Genomic DNA, 23,354 nt, shown 5'->3' on the forward strand with positions numbered 1-23,354 from the left:
AAATTTCTCTTGAAAGTCTGCGAGTTTTATAACGCATAGATAGGAAGTTTCGTGTGTATTTTATTGCGTAATACTAGTACCGATTAAATATTACAAATATAATAATAAATAATAATATAGTCATCACATTTCACGATATTTTAAATATTGTGTATACATTTCTTCTTTTCGTTATGTCTTTTCAAACAATTAATAAAAGTGAAATTGTTTAATGTGTCTAAAATGACACGCGAGGTCTTTAATTCCACTATTTTTTTTCGTATTATTTACTTCAGAATTTTTATCGAGGAGAAGTTTTATTTTATTTTATTTGAAAACTAATACTTCACATGCGTTTAATTATTAGGAACCAATATCAGGATTGGACCAGTAGTTTTTGAGTTATTATTAACAATGCATTTGATAATTGACTGCGACCAATATACTAATTTTGTTTTGGTGAAGTCGGTTTTCTTGTTTCAAATTTATTTAAAAATCATAGATGTGAAACAAACTGGGGCTAAGAAAAATTTAAATAAGTTTTTTCAAAATCCTCAATATTTGTTCGTTGTTAATTATCTACATAAAACAATTATTTATTAACTTTAAAAGATTTGTTGAAACAAACATGTTTAATAAATAAGTCTACCTCGATAAACGTTTAAAAAATACGTAAAAAAAAACTACGGCCTACAGTTTTAAGGATGCTTATACGTTGAGAGTTTCACAAAAGCGAACATACTAAGCAGTAAGTATATATCATTTACCTTTAATTTACCCGAGAACAGCAGCGATTTAGACCTTCCAATGTACAAATATTGATAAAACAACATCAATTGAACGAGCTGGTGGTAGGACCTCTTGTGAGTCCGCGCTGGTAGGTACCACTACCCTGCCTATTTCTGCCGTGAAGCAGTGATGCGTTTCGGTTTGAAGGGTGGGGCAGCCGTTGTGACTATACTTGATACCATAGAACTTATGGCGTATTTACCTTGTAGATGTCTATGGGCTTCGGTAACTACTTAACACCAGGTGGACTGTGAGCTCGTCCACCAATCTAACCAAAAAAAAAGAAGAGCTCCTAGAAGATTGAAGCTAACAGCCGATTCTAAGCGACGAAACTCATAACGTTTGCTTTGACTAAACAAGAATTTGATCTAATTCCCTTCTTATTCCTGATGAACCTTATTCCCTAAACGCTTATTATTTAAAACATCTCATAGCATTAGCATTCTCAAAACAAATAAACTCACTCGTCTAACAATTGATTCGACTGAGGTTTTGAAATAAAACTCAAAGCACGATTCCGTAATAGTTCTTAAATACGTCCTATCAAAATAACGTTCTTAGATAGATGTCGTTTGACGATTGTGCCACACAGCCGGCAATAATAGATGATGTCATAATGATGAATGGTATTTGCATTCGGCTTAGTTAAATAGAACAACGGTTCTTGTATTCAGAATAAGGATGTTGGCTTGTTGACGGATGTAGTGTATCGTAATATGTAAATACTCATAGGATACATACTTTTAGTTTTAGGGACGCGACAAAGACCAAAAATATGTTATTACTTTTAAATACATATACTTTTTGAAAAACAAAGCTTAAAAAAATTCGAACAAAACGAATATACATACATATAAAGTCAAAATATGTCAAAATGCTTAAAGACAGCCTAATGAGAAACAGAAAAATAATTATAAACACACACGGAAAATCTTCATACCGAAAAAATGGCAATAAGTGATAATATCCGTTAACTTAAGTGTTATTTCTCTCATAGTAGCTTATTCCTATTATTAAAAATTTTGAAAAAAGCGTATCGTATCTTAAATACGTATCTATTCCTGTATATAATAACATTTTCACATAAAAATAAGACCCGTGAATATTGAACCTGACTGCAATAAAAAATAATAACCTCCGAAAAATCTCCTTGCTTAGATTAGATCTTCCGAAGTTACGAATACTTTAGAAATGTTCGCAGCCACGCATATTCATAAGCTTGTCTGCATACTAAAGCAAAAAGAAATAAAACAAAATTAAGAATAATATATGGTTATATAACTCATTATATTGATTACCTAAGTCCTGAAATTTCACAGATAATATAACTAATTTCACGGCTAAAATTTTACTACAAACTCAATTAGTTCACTATATTAATACAGAATTCTCTTAAATTATAACAATACATTTGTAAAAGTCCGTTAATGTAAAATCAATATTTAATTAATTTGGTTACGAAATTTACTGACGCTCGTTTTTGTTTCATGTTCTAGAAATTTCTTGCTTACAACTTAATTACTTAATCGTGTGTTCTTATTTGAAGAATTACGACACGATTAGGAAATCGAAATATATTTTGGTATTGTTGTTGTTAGTTTTACAATAAATGTACGTTCTTCTTCGAGATTTTCAGTTTTCATAGTATTTTTCAAATCACGCTAGGTCTTTTAGGCCCCTCCTCCCGGGCCTGAGCGTAATATGTTACGCGGACGACACGTTGGTCGTGGCCCGGGGGGGGAGTTTTGCTGAGTCTGCCCGTCTTGCTACGGCTGGGGTGGCGCATGTCGTCGGCAAAATTAGGAGATTGGGCCTCGACGTGGCGCTCAGTAAATCCGAGGCCATGTGGTTCCACAGGCCCCGGAGAGTGCCACCTGTCGATGCCCATATCGTGGTTGGAGGCGTCCGTATCGGGGTCGGGGTGCAGTTGAAGTACCTCGGCCTCATTCTGGACAGTCGTTGGACCTTCCGTGCTCACTTTCAGAACCTGGTCCCTCGTTTGTTGGGGGTGGCCGGCGCGCTAAGCCGGCTTCTGCCCAACGTCGGGGGGCCTGACCAGGTGACGCGCCGTCTCTATACGGGGGTGGTGCGATCAATGGCCCTATACGGGGCGCCCGTGTGGGGCCAGTCCCTGGCCGTGGGGGTGGCGAAGCTGCTGTAACGGCCGCAACGCACCATCGCGGTCAGGGTCATCCGTGGTTATCGCACCATCTCCTTTGAGGCGGCGTGTGTACTGGCTGGGACGCCGCCTTGGGTTCTGGAAGCGGAGGCGCTCGCCGCTGACTATAGGTGGCGGGCTGAACTTCGTGCCCGGGGCGTGGCGCGTCCCAGCCCCAGTGTGGTCAGAGCACGGAGGGCCCAATCTCGGCGGTCCGTGCTGGAGTCATGGTCCAGACGGCTGGCTGATCCTTCGGCTGGTCGTAGGACCGTCGAGGCGATTCGCCCGGTCCTTGTGGATTGGGTGAATCGTGACAGAGGACGCCTCACTTTCCGGCTTACGCAGGTGCTCACTGGGCATGGTTGTTTCGGTGAGTTCCTGCACCGGATCACAGCCGAGCCGACGGCAGAGTGCCACCATTGTGGTTGCGACTTGGACACGGCAGAGCATACGCTCGTCGCCTGCCCCGCATGGGAGGGGTGGCGCCGTGTCCTCGTCGCAAAAATAGGAACCGACTTGTCGTTGCCGAGTGTTGTGGCATCGATGCTCGGCGACGACGAGTCGTGGAAGGCGATGCTCGACTTCTGCGAGTGCACCATCTCGCAGAAGGAGGCGGCGGGGCGCGTGAGAGACGCACAATCCCGCCGCCGTCGAGCGGGGGCCAGGGAGGCGGATTTCGCCCAAGCCCTGGCCCTCTAAGTGTTTCGGGTCCCCCTCACATGTCGGTCTGGGGACCGGCGAGGGGGGCCTAAGAAGACGACGTGCAAGCTGCTCTGCACGCGTTTTACGCAAGAGCATCCGGGTGATGGAAGGCCGGCCATCCTCGACCCACGCTGGTTCTGGCCCAGCGGGGTATTCCGTAGGGTAACCCACTCTAACCGGCGCCATCTAGGCGGGCTTCGGACAGTCTGCCGACCGAGAGGGCTGGTGGTCGTGGCGCCGACGACCGCCAGTCCGGCGTCCCGAGGGGGAGGGTGATGGGAGAGATGTGCTCCGCACTAAACGCTTCACTTTCCCCCCTTTGCCTTGTCATGAGTTCTGTCTCATGCGAGGTTTGGACGTTGGTTGTTGAGCGACAGAAGGTTTTAGTCAGTTCGACTCTGACATACCCCGCCCAGTATCCCCAGAAAAGGGCGGAAGTCCGGCGATTTCCTCCTGACCAAAAAAAAAAAAAAAAGGTCTTTTAGGCTACGAGCATCTTCATTCACTTCGGAAACTTAAAGGTGTAAAATACCTCCCGAGACCTGAGATGCAGACGGTGTATCCACAGTACGACAACCTTCCTACAAGCAGTCTGCATTACAATACTGTTAGGTTAACATTACCGTACTTGGTATACCAGAAGGTTCTTGGTTACTTTGGTCATATTGCTCGGCGGCCACTAGACAACCTTGAAGATTGATTGTGGTGGGCAAAGTAGAAGGGAAAAGACCCGCCGGCCGGCCACCAAACCGTTGGTCGGATCATATAACTGCGCTCACTGGACTCTCTGTTGCGAACGCCCTGAGAGAAGCCGAAAACCGAAGCAAATGGAAGCTGAGGGTACAAAGAGCCACGAAGGGCTTTCAGGGACACGACCTTCAGCAATGAAGTATTCGACTAAGAAGAAGAAGAACTTGGTATACGAGCAACACTGCGTGCATTCGCACATTGCTAATGTTGAAGTTAACAAGTTAGCAAAGTAATCGTATAACGGTATGTGACGCATGAAATGTTGATAAAAAATCGCTTGGGCAATAGAGAATTCGTCTGTGCACTTTACAGTACGTAAGGTTCTCGTGTTAATTGCAGATTATATAATAAATATTAATGTATATTCACTCCACGAAACCAGAAGACAACTTATGAAATAATCTGACATTAAATAATTAAATAAAGATATTTAATTGTTAAATTTTTCAATGCTCTAAATCAGCCTTTCCCAAAGTGGGCGATAACGCCCCCTTGTGGGCGCTGCAGGCCTAAAGGGGGGCGGTAAGAGACCCAGAAAAAAATGGGGGCGTTTTGTAGAAGCTTGGGAGGCGATTTGTAATTTTATCTAGGATGACTCTTAGACACCGACTAAGCTCTCGCTATAGTTGTTTTTAAGTAGGTGAAAAAATGGGGGCGCTAAAAAATAATTTATTCCAAAAGTGGGCAGTAGACAAAATAAGTTTGGGAACCCCTGCTCTAAATGAAAGAAAATTTTTATACCTTAAGTGGTTGCCGACAACGATATTGTGATTATACATCATAATGTAACACAGCTTGGTCTATGAGGTTACAAAATATATCAATTCTACCAATACAAATTCTTTCTAAATATAGAAAATCGGAACGCATCGTACGCTACATTCAGGAAGATATGGGCCGGACTGTCTTCTTAATTTGTACTGGCTCTGCTACAGAATTAACGTTCTTATATAGAAATAAAATATGTAAATTAGAAACAAAATTATGTTTTTAAAAATATATATGTTATGCATGTAACAAAAAGGATGAATACAAAACGCCTCATCTTCAATGTATACTTGTAAATGTAATCTTATTACCTTAATAACAGTTTCGACAAAAACTTAGCATTAAATTTACCATTTAAATTGAAAGCAAAATGTTAATTAATTAACTTTTGTCTCAATACATGAATATTGTATTTTTTTCTATCGATAAGATTTAGTTACCGAAGGACAAACAAAAACCTTAAATAATTGTGGCATGCAAAAAAGTAATAAAAATATATTATTACTAGCTGACCCAGCAGACTTCGTAGCGCCTCAATTGAGAAATAAAAGACCTAAACTTTTGTATAAAATAAACTTAAAACAAACAAAATCAAAGAAAAAACAAAATTGTTATTTTTATTTTATTCCGAGCATTTTCATATTTATCTACCTTTTAAACCTTCCCTGGACTTCCACAAATAATTTAAGATCAAAATTAGTCAAATCGGTCCAGTCGTTCTCGAGTTTTAGCCAGACTAACGAACAGCAATTCATTTATATATATATATATATAGATAATCAGAGAAGTTTCCAGAGAAACTCAAAACAATGCCAAATTTTAATTTTGTAAAGCAACGCAATAATTTTGAATACGAAGCAACTACTTAAAATTCATACGTTTCAAATTAGCTGCACTTTGCACCGCTTTACTGTTTTCATTGCTCTGAATAACTGCAAACCCCACTTAAATTGAGGTGTAAATTCAGCAAAAACGTTTTAATAGATTTCCAAGAATAATATATTGCGTGAATGTACGTTTGATTAATACCATTAGATTATATTAATTTGAAATTCTGTGTATCGAAGAAAAACAAAATACAGGGTGTAACGGAATAAAAGTACTCCTATACTAAGATAAATATTAATGGTATTCATGTTCTTAAGAATCTATGTATCGAAGCCGAATATTGACATAATTAAGGACCAGTCCGAGTTTGGTCTTGAGAGAATTTGGTGTCGTCATCATCTACAACCTGCCTTGGTTTTTAGGATGGAACTTTTTTTTTTCCTAACTAAGCTGGTATCCTGGAGCGGCAAACCTGACGACGATGCTAACACGAACCCTAGCAAGAGTCGTGCTTCGTAGAATCTACCACCGGATCGGAATCGCGACCCACTGAGAAGATTCGGCGAGAAACTCAGTGGGCTGTGTCTGAGAGTTAATTTACTCGTCGAGCCCTTCGTCGCAAGCGACGGGTTCGACGAGAACGGTGACCGGTGCTTGAAGTACCTAGAAGCACCGTTAGTGGATCGGGAGGATCCGAGATGACGTGTTTTGGGCGACGTCGACTGCTTTCCATTCTGTCCGCAGTATCGGGAATGTAGGATCGACCCCAAAACACTTACGTATATAATAATTGTGAGTCCGCACGGGTAGGCACCACCACCCTGCCTATTTGCCGTGAAGCAGTAATGCGTTTCTGTTTGAAGGGTGGGGCAGCCGTTGTAACTATACTTGAGACCTTAGAACTTATATCTCAAGGTGGGTGGCGCATTTACGTTGTGGATGTCTATGGGCTCCAGTAACCACTTAACATCAGGTGGGCTGTGAGCTCGTTCACCCATCTAAGCAATAAAAAAATAAAAGTAATAGATTCGTAAACTACTGGTGGTAGGACCTCTTGTAAGTCCGCGCGGGTAGGTACCACCACCCTGCCTATTTCTGCCGTGAAGCAGTACTGCGTTTGGATTTGAAGGGTGGGGCAGCCGTTGTAACTATACTGAGATCTTAGAGCTTATATCTCAAAGTGGGTGGCGCATTTAAGTTGTAGATGTCCATGGGCTTAACACCAGGTGGGCTGTGAGCTCGTCCACCCATCTAAGCAGTAAAAAGAAAAGAAAAAAAGTCCAATTTAGCCTATCACGTATATTTTGATCCTCTTTAATATTTGTTTAATTTATAGAGTAAATGAGGAAACAATTTGCAAGCACCTACTGAAATTTCACTAAATTTCTTTATTCAATATTAACTCCTGAAGGATTTATTTCTTCAGACGTATACAATGTAATGGCTTCTACTAGCAAGTACCTTAAGCGCAATGTTTACCCTTATTCGGTCATTAACGACCACTTCTAATTAAGTAATAGATACGTAGACTAGGTACCTAATCCTTGTCCTGGATAAATACAAAGGAATCCTCGTTATTTTCAGATATGGAAGACGAATGCTACCCAGCGATGCCGGCCAGCGCCTGGAGTAGTCGGCGACGGTCCAGTGAATCGCCGCCCCGGGAAGTGAAGTCGGAGCCTAAATCTGAACCGGAGTCCCCGACGAGCTCCTGTCCCCCTTCACCGACACCTGGCACACCGCTCACACATCTTGACTATGTTATTGACCATACGGTAAGGAATCGTTTGCTTTACTTTAAAATGCTTAAACTCGAGACATTCTTCTTTGGCATATCATCTTTTCGCATTAAAAGTGTACAATTTCCAAAAATATTCGTAATTGAGTTAATAATATGCGGAATAATTTGGTATCACTAGTATTTTTCTAATAAATACTGTCAAAAGAGCGTAGTTTAGTTTTAGTTTTTTTTAGTTTACCTATGTTTTGACTACTATTAACAAAATTAATACATAATTTTATCTTACTTTAAAAGACAGATATTGTAACTGGTACAAAATAAAAAATAAATGTTACAAAGATGATTAATATTAAAAATATCGCATGTTAAACCTTTAAAACAGTCTCCTGTAAAATTAGTAAGTTTTGAGATTATACAGTTTTAATGCTAGAAGACGATATGTCTACAATACGACTAAGACGTATTTAGATCCTGGGCGAAGTAAATTTTGCGTTACTAGTGTTGGTGGATCTATTGGGAGGAACAACAGTCGCCTGTATCTCCCGCCTTTAAAACCGGGCTCTTTCGTGTCAATGATAAGCTAGTTAATATTATCAACTCACGCGACATACACTAAAAGGTTAATTAAAAATCAATTTAAATTGTTTTCTATACATTGTAAAGTAAAAAAGTCTGTCGTACCATTCAACAATTTATCGCCATATATATTGGAAATGCGAACCGTTATTTTGTATATTAAAAAATTAGGGGACTAATAACATATCTAACCCACGTCGGGTATTACTCATCAAAACGTATTTAATTACAAACGTACGCGTCACGAGCGGAATCATCTCAATTCACATCAACTCGATAATAATAGCGTTGTAAGTTGTAGCTAGAGATGTAAAATAAGATAGAAAAAAAATCGGTATTCATATGAGTTGTTAGGTATCGATTATCGATAATATTGAACATTTTATAGACGTTATCGAAATGTTAGTGTCATATATCGGGTGTCGTTAAAGTCGACTAAGTGTTTTACTGGAGAACGGGTATCAGCGCTTATTATACCAGGGCACTGCGATCGCCCACTAGTGTTTTCTAGTAGTATCTTACAAGGAATCTTACAAGTTTACACAAGTAGGTAGCAGCATTCTGCTTGCTTTCCGCTGGGATGTAGTCATGCATACTGATGTGAAGAGTAGGGATAGCCGTAATACAAATCAATTCAACCTTGTCTTTCAAGTCGGGTGACGGCATTCAAACTGTGATATCTATCGACTTCGAAAGCCACTCCAAAGCAGATAGACTGTATCTTTGTTCTCTTAGCATCTCGGCAACAATAATATAAAAAGTATCCGTGGTACACTACGAAGAATTATCAGTGCTGCCATCTTGTGAATTTAAAAAGCTACCAGAACCCGTGTAGAAATCCATAAAAAGATAATATAATCTTGGAAAGATCATATATCATATCATATCCTCTCGACAAAATCTAAAATCTAAAAACAAAATTTTGTCAATTTTATTTTAATTTATAATAACGATATTATCGGTTTTCCAATACCTCTTACAACCCTAGTGGTTCCAACTCGCACGACCTCTGATAATTCAACAAAAAAATCAAAGGTCAAGTGTCGGTTCATGAATGTGCGGTTCTTGATGAATGGTTGATGGTTCTTCTTCAAGAACCGCACATTCATGAACCGACAATTAAGCTGTGTATATACACAGCTTTCACATTCACATATTTTATATTAATACAATTAATTTGATACTGTGATTTCTTGACAACGCCAAGATAAAATCACCATTACAATTTGCAATAATCCACTTATTATCGATTTTTGTTGAAAAATCCGTCTATCGGTTTTTTTTGTTGTTTTTTTTTCGAATTAATTTTCCATTTTCACAAGCTTAACACAAGTTTAAGATATTATCTTCGTATTGAATATGTAGAATATGAAAAACATGTGGCCAGAACGATGAAGGAATAAAATGTTATCAAAATCAAACACGCAAAATGGATAAATTCGCGTAATGACCGTTGTTAGATATATATAACCAACAAAACAAAACTAAAAACAAATCATGTACGTTCATCTGGCCCGAAATTAAGATTCCCTGGACTGGAGACTGACATACATACTTATATACGTTTCAATATATACATATATAAATAAAAAATACGTAAAAAATGAGCAAACAAAACTGTTCATCACACGAATGTCTGCCTGATGTGGGAATCGAACCCACGACCCTCGGTGCAACAATCAGGGCCGCTAATTATTGCACCACCGGGTTACTCAGCATTTGGTTAGCTCGCCCGGGAAGATCCCGGCATACTGCCTATTATTGTCGAGGTTATAAAAACTTTAATATAAACTTTTATATAACGATATATATTTTAAGTAATATATTTTACTAGCTGAGTCCCGCGATGTTACCCCCGGCTATTATCGTACCGCGGGTGACGCCGCGGGGCGAAATTAGTCTAAAAAGTAGCTTAATTTACTCCTTATATCATCAGCTACCTATCAGTGAATGTCCCATCAAAATCGATCCAGCCGTTCCAGAAATTAGCCGGAACAAACAGACAGACAGACAAAAATTGTAAAAAATGTTATTTTGGTGTATGTACCGAATATATATTCATATTCATGTAGTAAAAAGCGGTTATTTCAATATTACAAACAGACACTCCAATTTTTATATATGACTTTTATATACAACTTTTATATAATGTACATATTCTGCCATATGAAAAACGATATGTAGCTGAATGAGATAAAGTTACTTTATTTGAATTGAGATGAAATTAAATAAAACGAGATGATATGATATGAAATTTCAGTAATATTCTGGTTATTTAATGAGACTTCAGTGGGTTTTTTGGTAGAACCCTGCTACGCTTCATTTTCCCACATTCTTGCGCCTTTACAGGTGCTGAACCCTAAATGAGTAACATAAAAAATTCACAAATATCACTCATTGTGTTTCCTGCCCAATATTTTTTCTGGGGCTACTCAGATCTAAATTGAAAAGTGAAAGAACCAAATACATCAAACAATTAAAACCTAAACGATGCAAAAGTTCACGAATCTTTCAAAGATCTAGTTTCATTACTTTACAGGGCTTTTACCCAGAGATGAAACTGATATGTATCGGTAGAGTTATAAACTCTTACTTAAAAACTGAAGTTGGAAAAAAATTAGGACGTCCAATTTTGTAAATATTGATTAAATTTTTTTTTCATCATTTTTATACATTTATCTCAAAAACAAATCAAAAATGGGTTGTGTTATTTCTTCTTTTATACTGATTCATATCAGTTTCCCTTATTATAGACCAACAGTAATCCGCTAACATGTTTTTATCCAAAAATCCTTGGTATCTTTCCTCGAAAAACTGTTGGTAGAAAACACACCCAATATGAATTATCTTTAGGTAAAAGAAAAACTTTTTTTTTTTTGCAAAACAGTTTTTATTAAAAATATAGATTAAATACAAAAGCCTGGGTGCAAAGGAATACGACGTATTTAAAAAGAACCCGATACGCTTTTATCGCTAATGTGAACTCAAACTGTAGAAACAGCTGTAAAATTTTCAAACAACATTACGGATTCACGAATGTAAAATATAATAAATACATTAACCACGCTTGAGTTCATGAAAATACGCCTCAATTTAAAAAAAAATCTTCAAAATTCATTTCAGATTTGATAAAACGAAAAGTAAATGACTAATTATTACTGATTAAATATGTTTTGTTGATTTGTCTCGAGCAATAACTTCGGTATTAGTTAAGGAGTAATGCTATCTCTATAATAGTCGAGTTCCTAACCTAACAGAAAAACATACTTCTTTTTCAATTATAATGGTTTAAAAATCATTCAACCCAAAGACTCTGTGATTAATACGATTGTCTTATTGATAAATAATATTTGAATTTACACCGCTCGGAAAATTTAGTATAACATAATAATAGATCTATAGTGAGAGTTTTTAACTTCTCGATGGCGTAAAAGTTAACTCAAATTTGTATGAAGTCGGAACAGCTTCCCTTCATTTGCTGCTAGGAGCGCTGTTTCAACTCCATACAAATTTGAGTTAACTTTTACGCGATCGACAAGTTAAAAAACTCGCACTAAGCACACAGATTCTAGCTTCCAACTAAATTTAATTCTTTAAGCGAATCATTGATTTCCAAACTGTAAAGATGTACCAAATATCTAATGGTTAAGTCGGTTTAAGGAATCATAGATCAAAATTGAAAGTCCACGTGGAAATTCCAAACATCGTGGCCCCACGAATGTATCTCAAACGAAGAAATACCAGAAAGTCTACTGAACGAAAAGCGTTTGCCGAACAGCTATGTAAATCATATACTTGTCGGAGAAACCAAATTATTAACACCATCGTCAGACATCATAGGGGCGAATAGGGTGATCGAGCTAAGAGAAATATTGAGTACACCAAACACGTTTGTTGTCTTAGAACAATTTAGAAATCTTCTCTTGGCGTTAGCAAACGAAAACGAATGACAGTTCTTAGGACGGAGGCATCGCTCTTCAAGAAGACTGGTTGGTAAGAGTGATGGCGTCTACGCGCCTCCATCGGCTAGGCTCTGTCGTAGCACGAAGTTAGCCGAGTTTAGACGATCCGCAATCGTGCTGCCATCTCTCGGGAATCGTGATGAGTTTCGTTTAGCTACCAAACTAATGACCGTCTCCGAAATACTAATGAAATAACTGCACTTTGCAGACCGGAACTATTCACATGCCACAAGCAGTGCTACAGAAGGTCGGAGCGGCCGGGGTGCCACAGTTGCTACTCAGCGCAGCACCGCGACTCGCCACATCGCTCAATTCAAATAAACTCTCCATTAAAGTCACATCCAGCTCGGGTGCTTCAGGTAATTAATTAAACATTAAATTTATTATTCGTTGAACTACTCTTGAACATTTATTTTCATTTGTTTGTGTCATATGAGACAATTATGTATTGTTATTAGGTATGTTGACATGATATTATGAAGTTATTATGTTAAGAATATTATTATGAAGTACAAATCTTAAAAACTTGAAAGTCAGTATTTTACACCAATTCAGCTTTAAGCTCGTTCGTCTGTTCATCAAAAATAGATAAAAATCATTTGGTCGAAAACTGTACAATGGTGCAATTGGTAGAATGTGGTGACTTGCTCATGGATAGTGAAAAAAACTCATTTAGTTTACTATTTCTTTATTTGTTCAATCGAAATTCACTTGAAAATTACTGGAGCGACTCCCATTAAACTATAATAGTATATTAGATATTAATCTATAAGATTGAAAATGGGCCGACAATCGACATAATGAGCTGATTTTTATATGTATTAGCGTCACATTTTTATTCATTCCTCCAGGTCGACGATACCCAATGACGTATTAGTAATATTAAACTATTTATCATAAGCTGTATGTGAACGTATTCCTGTGGTTTAGGTTTCAATTTGCCCCCGACTCCGCCGTCGTCCCTTTCGTCGTCGGACAGCGAGGGGGCGTTGTCCCCCGCGCACGAGGCCGCGCCGCCCCCCGCGCCCCCGGCCCCCTCGCGCCGCCCGCACCTTTACGTGTCGCACCACACGAGGCAGCCCATCAACACGCCACTCATCAGCAGTCAGCCGGTAATTAACTATCTTTAGTACTGATAGTAGTGAACTAACCCTTAGACACGGCCCAACGGCCCACTGAGTTTCTCGCCGGATCTTCTCAGTGGATCGCGTTTCCGATCCGGTGGTAGATTCTGCGAAGCACTGCTCTTGCTAGGGTCAGTGTTAGCAACACCTGGTTTGGGCCCCGAGAGTTCACCTGCACGTTAGGGTTACGCTGGCATAGCCTCTCAAGGCTATCAGCTTAGGTAGGTTAAAAAAAACTGATAGTGGATACTCATCTCGCACGGTTAAGTACCTACGACCTCACGACTTCCGCATAAAATGGACGATTTTAACAACAAACAAAACAAACTGCAACGTATATTTTTAACATGCGAATACCAAACTAAACAACTTCAAAATTCAGTCTCCAAATAATGTTTTCTTGAAACTATAACAACTAAAAACTTTAGACGTCTTATTGGATATTCGTCGAGCGAACAAATGAATGGAATGTCTCAGCATGGAATTCTAGAAAGTTAAAACTTATTTAACATTAATTATCACAATCCAGCGGGTAGTTACTGATAATTCAATTTGTTTAACTAGTAACGTTCAATCTCTGAAACTTCTATGGAAATTTGCAGAAAGGTTCAACGGGAACCTTGGTGTTGACTGATGAAGAAAAACGCACTCTGTTAGCGGAGGGTTACCCGGTGCCTACGCGCCTACCTCTCACCAAGGCCGAGGAGAAATCCCTCAAGAAAATCAGGAGGAAAATTAAAAACAAGGTACAGTTTGAATACTCTCAACTATAAAATTGCAATTGCATTACTGGTGGTAGGATCGCTTGTGAGTTCGCGCGGGTAGGTACCACCGCCCTGCCTATTTCTGCCGTGAAGCACTAACGTGTTTCGGTCTGAAGTAACTATACTGAGATCTTAGAACTTATATCTCAAGGTGGGTGGCGCATTTACGTTGTAGATGTCTATGGGCTCCAGTAACCACTTAACATCAAGTGGGCTGTGAGCTCGTCCACCATCTAAGCAATAAAAAAATTAAACAAAAATTGCAGACTTTGATATTGGCTTAGTCTCGTAGTCATCTAACTTCTCTTGATCTTTGCAGATATCCGCACAAGAAAGCAGACGCAAGAAGAAAGAGTACATGGACCAACTCGAGAGGAAGGTCGAGATCCTGATATCGGAGAATGATGACTACAGAAAGAGAGTCGAGACTTTAGAACAGAAGAACGCCAGTCTCCTCAGCCAAGTAGCCTCTCTGCAAGCCATGGTGGCGAGGGGCGCCCGGAAGTGACGTCACCACGGAATAATACAGTGACGTCATACCGCTGTACGGTGCCGAGCTCAGTAACGATATCTTTAAATATACCTAAAATATTATTAGCTCGAGCTCGACCATTTGAATATCGACGTCACCAGATATCAGAATGTTTCAGATTTTGACAAAGTTGGATATCATTTTATAATTAGAACTTTAGTTATTTATTAAACACTGAATTTTACAAAGTAAAAGAATATCGCAGTAAGTATAGTGAAAATATTAATAATAATATAAGATAATGTCCAATTATGTTGAACGGTTTGCTCACAGAACATTAGAACATTGTCTATACCTGACAGTATTATTGCCTGTCCGGGTTAATCTGGGAGCAAACTAAAGAACTATCAACCGGACTGTCCGGGACTCTGGTCTCGCGGTTACAGATATCTTTGTCGATAACGTTGTCCCTTTCTGAATGCGTACGAAGCGACGTATAATGTATATTTTGGATATATTTACATTCAGTGTCGGGCGGACCGTAGGGGAGGAAAGCATTGAAATGGTTGCTCACTATACATGTTAAAATAGGTATTCTGTGGTGCTGGATCCCTTATACCAACAAATCCATTCATCGGTATACCATCAGTCAAGTGCCACACTAGGTGTTTATCCTACGGAGACGTTGTAACGATGCCTCGTCAACAGGGCTTTTAGATTATAAGTATAGATAAAAAAACGTGTTGTTTGAAATCTCGTAAAATATATTTTTAAATGCGATAAATTTTAAGTTTTATTTACATTACGCGTGTTTTCATTGAAGCATCGTTTTTTTTTTTTTTTTTAAGTTTTATTTGTTACCGAGTGCGTTGGTCGCGACCGCGTGCGCTAGAGTTGACCCGAGTTTATCGACTACCGGCCTAAACAGACATCGATAAATCGGACGTGAGTAGGCACGTCACTAATACACTACTTAATTGAATTTAGTTAAGGAACACGCCGTATCCCCGACTGGTGTGTGAAATGAACCTTCGCGTTATCTTGATACGGTTTCGTGTATCGGGAATCTTTTAGCATAATAAATGTAAGGCGCGTATTAAGTCTTACCGGTTATTATTGAATTCCATGAATTTGCATTTAAATCGAAATGTGTATCGTCCTAGAGATTTTACCTTGTATTTAAGATAAAGTTAGTTTTACGTTGTCGCGTTGGGGACCTGTGGCTTAGACGATGATGTGTCAAGTGTTCTCGGTAATGTCTAGTCTCTCGTGGAGCCGTATCGGGTCTCGTTCAGCGGATTAGCTGTAATCAGTTCGGCTGGACTATGTGGATCGACAAGTACAAAGAAATGGCATGCCTTGACAGTGCTTTCAAACGACTCGCTCTAACGATTTTAATGTACACATCGGAGAGATATTTTGTAAATTTTTACGGGATTTAGCGAAAACGAATATATTTATCGCGATACGATCGCCGACTTAGTGTGAGTTTTGTTTTTTCTTTCCGTCTTCTTCATACGAAATAACGTTGAATAAATCTGCAAAATAATCACGCTGTATAAATAAATAACGTTAAATAATGCGGGCATTCATTAACATAAACAGAGAATCTCCAATCAGAACTATTATTGTACTTTTAGTTCTGATCTTGCCAATAACAAAGATAAATTTACAATTTCGATTTCGGATATCGATTTTTAAATTAAAATATCGATAACGTTTTCGCGGTCTACTATGATTATCGTTTATTCGCTCACACCGAGCGCCCCTCAACTCTAACATTCATATTACGATACTAAACATTCCATTTCTTTTAAGTAATACGTGTGACTTAAAAATGTGGTCCAGTACTTAGTACTTATCGGTCTAATTTTAAAATTTCTGTCACATAACTAATTTGGCTTAGAGTGACCACGTGACCACCGTTTTTATTTAATTTTTCCTTGCTTTTAGTTACGCAGTAAAACCAATAAAATATTCCAATTTCATAAAGATCGTTTCCTTTTTTATTGCCTGAATGTGGTCACTCGATATATTTATACATATTTACAGGAATGCAAGGTGATATTTTAATCGATAATACTGTAAATTAATTTGCTGTCAGTTAGACATTTTAATTCGATTAACACAGCGCCTTGCACTATTTAGACCGATCTTCTCTAAAAAAATATTATATTTAATTTTCTTGTTATAGAGCTGCTAAATATTGCTAGTATAATTATTATTATATCTAGAAAAAAATGTTTTTTAGATTAATTTATAAAAAATATATATATAGAATCAATTATAAATCGAAATGTGTATCTTTAAACGTGAAATCAAAACATTATTTCGTAATATTAACTGTTTGTGCAATTACAATGTTCTCTTTATACATTTATAAATGTTCTTCCTATTTAGATATTTAAGAAGATGTTATATTTACATACATAGCGCTGAAACTATTCATATTTCTAAATATATTAATTGTGTCCGGCTGGGACCGTTTGATAGAATTGAGATATATTTTAAGAGATTTTTTGTAATGAATTTTTAAGAAAATTAAATATTATATACGGAACACTGTTTAAGTGTCTTTATCGATATACAAGTTAGGTCTCTAGTTTAGTTTAAGAATCTTTGTGTCGAGAAAGTTAATGGTAGAAGAGCGTGCCTGCTATCAGCTATCGATTTTACCAATTTTAATAATAAGTGTTAAGAATAGCAAATGACGACGTCTAAGCCCGGGCGCATATTGTTCACCCGTGCCCGTCTGGCACGCTTCTTCGTCTACAACGCAAACGTTGGAAGATGATGACGCTTCCGCCAGTCTGCGGGGTCTAGTACAAAATGTATGCGCCAAGTGCCTTCCGGAAACTTGCCGGACCAACACGGACGTACAACATGCGTCCGAGATACAAGCATCCTTTACTGTGTAGAGAGAAACTTACGTTAAAGTATTTAAAGAAATATATATATATGTTAAAAAGAATATTATCAATTCCTACTATGGCATTTACCGTCTACGAAAGAGTGATTAAAATGAAAAACGACTTATTTAAATAAAACTAAATTAGGTTGATATATATATTTAACTTATGGAAATTAATATATGTGGTTAATGATGTGTCGTGTAAACGAAATGCCAAACATACTTTGTCGTGTTGTACGCACCGCGCATATATCGGGTGACATTGTAAGATTCATTCGAGATTTGAAAGAAAATAAATTCGATTAATGAAAGCTATTTAATAAATACATAAATAAATAAAACTATACGACAGAATCTCGAATGAATTATTTAAATTCGGGAGTCCGAGATCGGCCCTCGCTAATCGTGTTATGCGTTATTAAAGTATATTATTCTAATAGTTTTACGTTTGTTAAAACTATTCTCTGTTACCTTGAGTCATGATTTGTTAATCGTTTGTTTTATTATTATTTTTTCCAATGACATTGTCGATTTTACTGTCACCCTTGAGCTAATAAAGCGTCAAATATTCTAAACCGGTTGTTTCCTTTGCAATTCATCTGTACGCCCCCTGATTTGATTTCTCCCATCCCTGAATAAAGTCTCGTGACCTAAAGGATAAGACGTCCGGTGCATTCGTATCTAGCCATGCACCGGTGTTCGAATCCCGCAGGCGGGTACCAATTTTTCTAATGAAATACGTACTCAACAAATGTTCACGATTGACTTCCACGGTGAAGGAATAACATTGTGTAGTAAAAACCAAACCCGCAAAATTATAATTTGCGTAATTACTGGTGGTAGGACGTCTTGTGAGTCGTACGGGTAGGCACCACAACCCTGCTTATTTCTGCCGTGAAGCAGTAATGCGTTTCAGTTTGAAGGTTGAGGCAAAAAAAGCCATTGTAACTACACTTGAGACCTTAGAACTCGTATCTCAAGGTAGGTGGCGGCATTTACGTTGTATGTCTATGGGCTCCACTTAAGATCAGGTGAGCCGTGATCTCGTCCAGCCAACTAAGCGATAAGAAAACAATCAGATCTGTTTGCTAATTTTCATTAATGGACAATCGTTCAAGGAAAATGTATGGATTTGTTTAACAAAACTTTTATACACAAAGTTTTTGATTACATTTTAATAGTGTAAGTAACTACTTAAAGTGAATACACACAAACACATTCTTTAATTCTATTTAAAATACAATTTATTTACATTTACATGATTAAGGAATTACATTTTAAACGTGTTCTGGTTCGCTGCGTAGTTTATTTTAAAATTTTCATTAAATGTTTAAGTTTCAAAGGATAACAGACTAGATTTTAAAACAAAAGATAACATTTACCCTAAACTTGTATTTGGAGCACCTAGACTCAGTCTTATAACCTATATCCTTAAATAATAATAATAATATAATATAACATAATATGAGTATATTTTAGACAAGTCAGAACCTTCATGGACGCATTAAGATTTAGACTTAGCTAAATAACAAAAAAGTTTGCGTTATTTAGATACGTTAGTTTAACTAAAGAAATTACAAAATATATTTACCTACCTACGTAAGAAATAACCAAAACAATTCGTATTAATATAATTAAAAGCAATTTTATGGTTTTAGGTCGCGTTTTCATTATCATTATTATCTTGACGTGTCGAATACTTTAAGAATTTTCGTCATCACATGCAATTAAGGTAAAAGTAATTTTTATTATGTCTATCTTTCACAAAATCCAAAGAAAATCGCTAAAAAATTTGGGAATTTTGTTGTTATATGAATGAATAATGTTGAAATAACATGTTTTCTTCTCTTAAAGTAAAAAACTCAAGTCAATATTAATTCATAGGTTATGAAGATAACATAAAACAATGCGTACCAAAAACAAATAATGATTAAAGCATTTAAACAGTATAACTAATTATAGTAAATATGTTTAATCATCAAATCAGATTTACAATTTCCAACATTAGTCATCAGTAAGAATAAAAAATCGTTTAGTCAAGAAATTATAATGTATCAAACTCACTCTCAAACTTCGAAAATATAAGATCATCCGAAACTATAGTGTTATGAACACCTTTTTCTTGGCCATGACATGAGCAATGACGACCCACAAGGCTGTACCCCAGACGGCCTCAAGTAGCTTGATTGTATGCGTTTCCATATTAGGGATTTTCCAGTGAAAGGGGAACAAATGCGCACACAGGGAGTGCCCTACGTAGAGAGCGATAGCGTTGAGTCCAGGAGAACGAAATGGCCCTCCGTTCCAAATCCTCCACGCATCGGTGAGTGTGTAGCAGAAACTCAGCAGTAGAAGGCAGCATGCCGACGTCACCAACACGAAAGAAGTTGACCTTGGATCAAAGAAATTCAGACGATATAATTATATTATATTTTATTCTATCGTAGAAGCTGAGATACAGTAAGGAAACCGCTCACGAAGCTGAATCACGGAAATCTAATTATTTCATACGAAAAGAGAAAACAGTATCGATTTGAAGTGGTCATGGCCTAAAGGACGCCGGTTGTACTCAATCGATGCTCAAATTCCCCAAACAGATATGCAATAATACTCTACGAACTATACAAACTTGAAAAATTTTCACGAATGAATTCCATGATTATGTAATAAAATGTATTATGTAATAAAATTAAACGCGCACAATTTATAAAATTTGCGTAAGTAGGTACTGTAATTGTATTCGTTATGTATAAGCGAAGCCCGCAACTGTTCTCCCGTCCGGGGATAGTAGTTGGAATAACCTCTTAGGTTACCAACGAACAGGTAGGAAAAAAACCGCGCGGGTTCTGCTGCGAAGTTTTCTTGCATTTTACTTTTCAGAGCAGGACAGCCGCTATACAATGCAATTGAGGTTTTATGTCTTAAAACGGGTGGAGGTTTTTGCGTTGTGACATTTATGAGTTCCGATTACCACTCACAGGCGAGTCGTGAGCTCGTCCTCCCAACTAAGCTACAAATTATATTCTATCACGCTTTTCTACGAGTAGTATCCAAAGGTAATACTCAAAAATCTGGTTGCTCAAGTAGAGAGGGGGAAGGGGGGGGGAGAGAGAGAGAGAGAGGGGGAGAGACATATAGATAGAGAGAATCTATATATTAATACGTGAAGCAAAAACTTTGTACCCCTTTTTACGAAAATTGCGCGGAGGGAGGAGTATGAAATTTCCCAGACTTATAGAGAATATAGAGAAGGGGAGCACAACGCTAATATTTTTCTTAAATAGTGCATAAAAGATACATACATTAAATCAATAAAGAAAACATTACATACACTACCATGTATTTGACACACACATGCATGCCTACTATTTGTTTATTGTCAAACTTTTCTTATTGCATAAAGTCTATGGTCAAATTGAAAATAGACCAAATATTGTTTGTCTTTGTTAATATTTGTCTAAGATTAGTCTTGGCGAAATCTGTGATTAAAGAAGTATTATATAATAAATAGTCTTTGACAATAGAACCATAATAATGTTCAAACTTATAATTTCAGTTAATTATAGTCGAATTTCGACTACTGCGGGACCACTAGTATTCTTTATTGTACTCAAAATAAATATGGTATCTAAAGATTGTTGGTGACCGAGACAAAACGAATTACGAGCGTTACAATGGTGCAATTGTTAGAGCTCACCAAAGATTCTTATTGATAGGTATAACCCCGTGCTCCCTGGAGAAACCGGCGAGTAGTGCCCCGGCTAGTGCGAACACAAGCGCCCAGGCGAGCCATCTTGAAACGCGCGCTTTGTGCGACCGCTGTAGCAGCACTGTGGCGCCGGCTTGGATACCGATCAGGGCTTGCACAGCTGACGTGAGACAACCTGGAAATATTCATTACAAAAAAAATTAAACAAACCGTTCCCACATCATTTCGGATCCTCCCGATCCACTAACGGTGCTTTTAGGTACCTCAAGCACCGGTCACCGTTCTCGTCGAACCCGTCGCTTGCGACAAAGGGCTCGACGAGTAAATTAACCCTCAGACACAGCCCACTGAGTTTCTTGCCGGATCTTTTCAGTGGGTTGCGTTTCCGATCCGGTGGTAGATTCTGCGAAGCACGGCTCTTGCTGGGGTTCGTGTTAGCAACATCATCAGGCTTGAGCCCCGTGAGCTCACCTACTAGTTAAGGCGACACTGATATAGCCTCTCAAGGCTATCAGCTTAGGTAGGAAAAAAAAGGGAAAAAAAGCCGTTCGGATTGTCGCTAATCCCATTCTAACGGATCGTTTGGAACCTCTGGGTCTGCGGAGGGACTTCAGTGTACTTAGTGCGAGTTTTTTAACGGTCTTGATAGCGTAAAAGCTAATCCAACTTTGTATGCAGTTAGAACAGCGTCCCTAGCGGCAAACGTAGGCAAAAGATCCCATTCCATACAAATATGAGCTAACTTTTATGCTATCGAGAACGTTAAAAAACTCGCACTAAGCCCACGGTTCCCTCTGTATTTTGTACCGTATGTTCCACGGGGAGTGCTCTAAGGAACTGTTTGAGATGATACCGTCATCTCGTTTTTACTATCGCACTGCCCGCCACCGGAGTAGAGTTCATCCATACTACCTGGAGCCACTGCGTTCGTTCACAGTGCGTTTCCAGAGATATTTTTTGCCTCGTACCATCCGGCTTTGGAATGAGCTCCCCTCTACGGTGTTGCCGAAGCGCTATGACATGCCTTTCCTCAAATTAGGCTTGTGGAGAGTATTAAACGGTAGGCAGCGGCTTGGCTCTACTCTAGCATTGCTGACATCCATTAGCGACGGTTACCATTCACCATCAGGTCTGCTGTATGCTCGTTTGCCTGTACGGCAATAAAAAAATATATTTAAAATAAATCAAACAGTTACCAAAAAGGGTTGGTTAACTCCATTTTTATTTAACACGCAATGTAATACAATTAACAATGAACTGACACACAGGACCTATATTGCTGTTTTCGTCTTCTTCGTTGCTCGTTTTTTAACCTCATTAAGCTATGTGTACATGTACGTTCCGACTCCTGTCGCGAAGAATCAGTTTTTGATTGTTAATAGTTACCTTCAAAATTTTTATCGAAACGGAATTTATTTACATACTACCTCTGCGAGTCAAAAGTGTGTATACAATAACAATTCGTACCCAATAGTCCTTCAGGGTCGGTCGGTGGACCTCCGTAGACATTCCTAGCGTCGCTCCTTTGGTACAAATGGGATTCCCCTAAGACGAGTCTGTCGATGAACCCGGCAGCACCTCCACTGCACTCCGGAGCGACCCACTCATCGTGCTTCCCACCAGGTCCCAAGTAACCTCTACACACATCATTTTAATTACTCTAAATACTATCATCATTATCCTGCCCTACTCCCAGTCACCTGGGTCGGCGCAACATGTTTTCCATACTCTTCTATCATATACCATTACTTCGCTCACTCCCCTCTTACTGTCTCTCCATATTGTCTTTCACGCAATCCATCCATTTCTTCTTAGGTCTACCTCTTCTTCTATATCCTTCCACATTTTCATTTCGTCTCATCACATCTCCATACCATCCCAAACGCGAACTTCTCAGCTCCTCTGTCACAGGTGCCACTTTCTCTACTAATTACTCTAAATACTTAACAACGAAAAATCAAACATTAAATTTTAAAATAATTAAAATTAACGTGGTATGGTGATGCGTAGGGAGAAGATGCATGTGACTAGGAGACGTATGGAAATGGTAGTGCAAGGTAGAGGGGAAAGAGGTCGACAGAAGAAGACATGAATGGAGTGTGTGAGTGACGATACGAGAGA

At 38.4% G+C, this 23,354-nt stretch overlaps 2 protein-coding genes across 2 annotated transcripts in view; one reads left to right on the forward strand and one right to left on the reverse strand.

Annotated features, from left to right (window-relative positions):
• CrebA (Cyclic-AMP response element binding protein A) overlaps nucleotides 1–18,099 on the forward strand; it is a 140,311-nt gene extending 122,212 nt beyond the window's left edge. The window contains exons 3-7 of the mRNA XM_089732238.1: nucleotides 7,559–7,749; nucleotides 12,462–12,612; nucleotides 13,184–13,365; nucleotides 13,980–14,123; nucleotides 14,461–18,099. Coding sequence (XP_089588364.1) covers nucleotides 7,559–7,749; nucleotides 12,462–12,612; nucleotides 13,184–13,365; nucleotides 13,980–14,123; nucleotides 14,461–14,649 — 857 coding nt within the window. The 3' untranslated portion in view covers nucleotides 14,650–18,099. The remainder of the gene's footprint in view (nucleotides 1–7,558; nucleotides 7,750–12,461; nucleotides 12,613–13,183; nucleotides 13,366–13,979; nucleotides 14,124–14,460) is intronic.
• Nucleotides 18,100–21,217: 3,118 nt separating this feature from the next.
• On the reverse strand, nucleotides 21,218–23,013 carry LOC149501652 (heparan-alpha-glucosaminide N-acetyltransferase-like). The gene is made up of 3 exons (XM_089732541.1): nucleotides 23,003–23,013; nucleotides 22,701–22,870; nucleotides 21,218–21,408 (listed from the first exon to the last, which is right to left on the reverse strand). Exons 1-3 carry the CDS (start codon nucleotides 23,011–23,013, stop codon nucleotides 21,218–21,220), a joined length of 372 nt encoding a protein of 123 aa, XP_089588667.1.
• Nucleotides 23,014–23,354: the final 341 nt, after the last annotated feature.

This window comes from Bombyx mandarina, chromosome 13, assembly GCF_030267445.1.
Source record: "Bombyx mandarina strain Sakado chromosome 13, ASM3026744v2".
Taxonomy (NCBI): domain Eukaryota; kingdom Metazoa; phylum Arthropoda; class Insecta; order Lepidoptera; family Bombycidae; genus Bombyx; species Bombyx mandarina.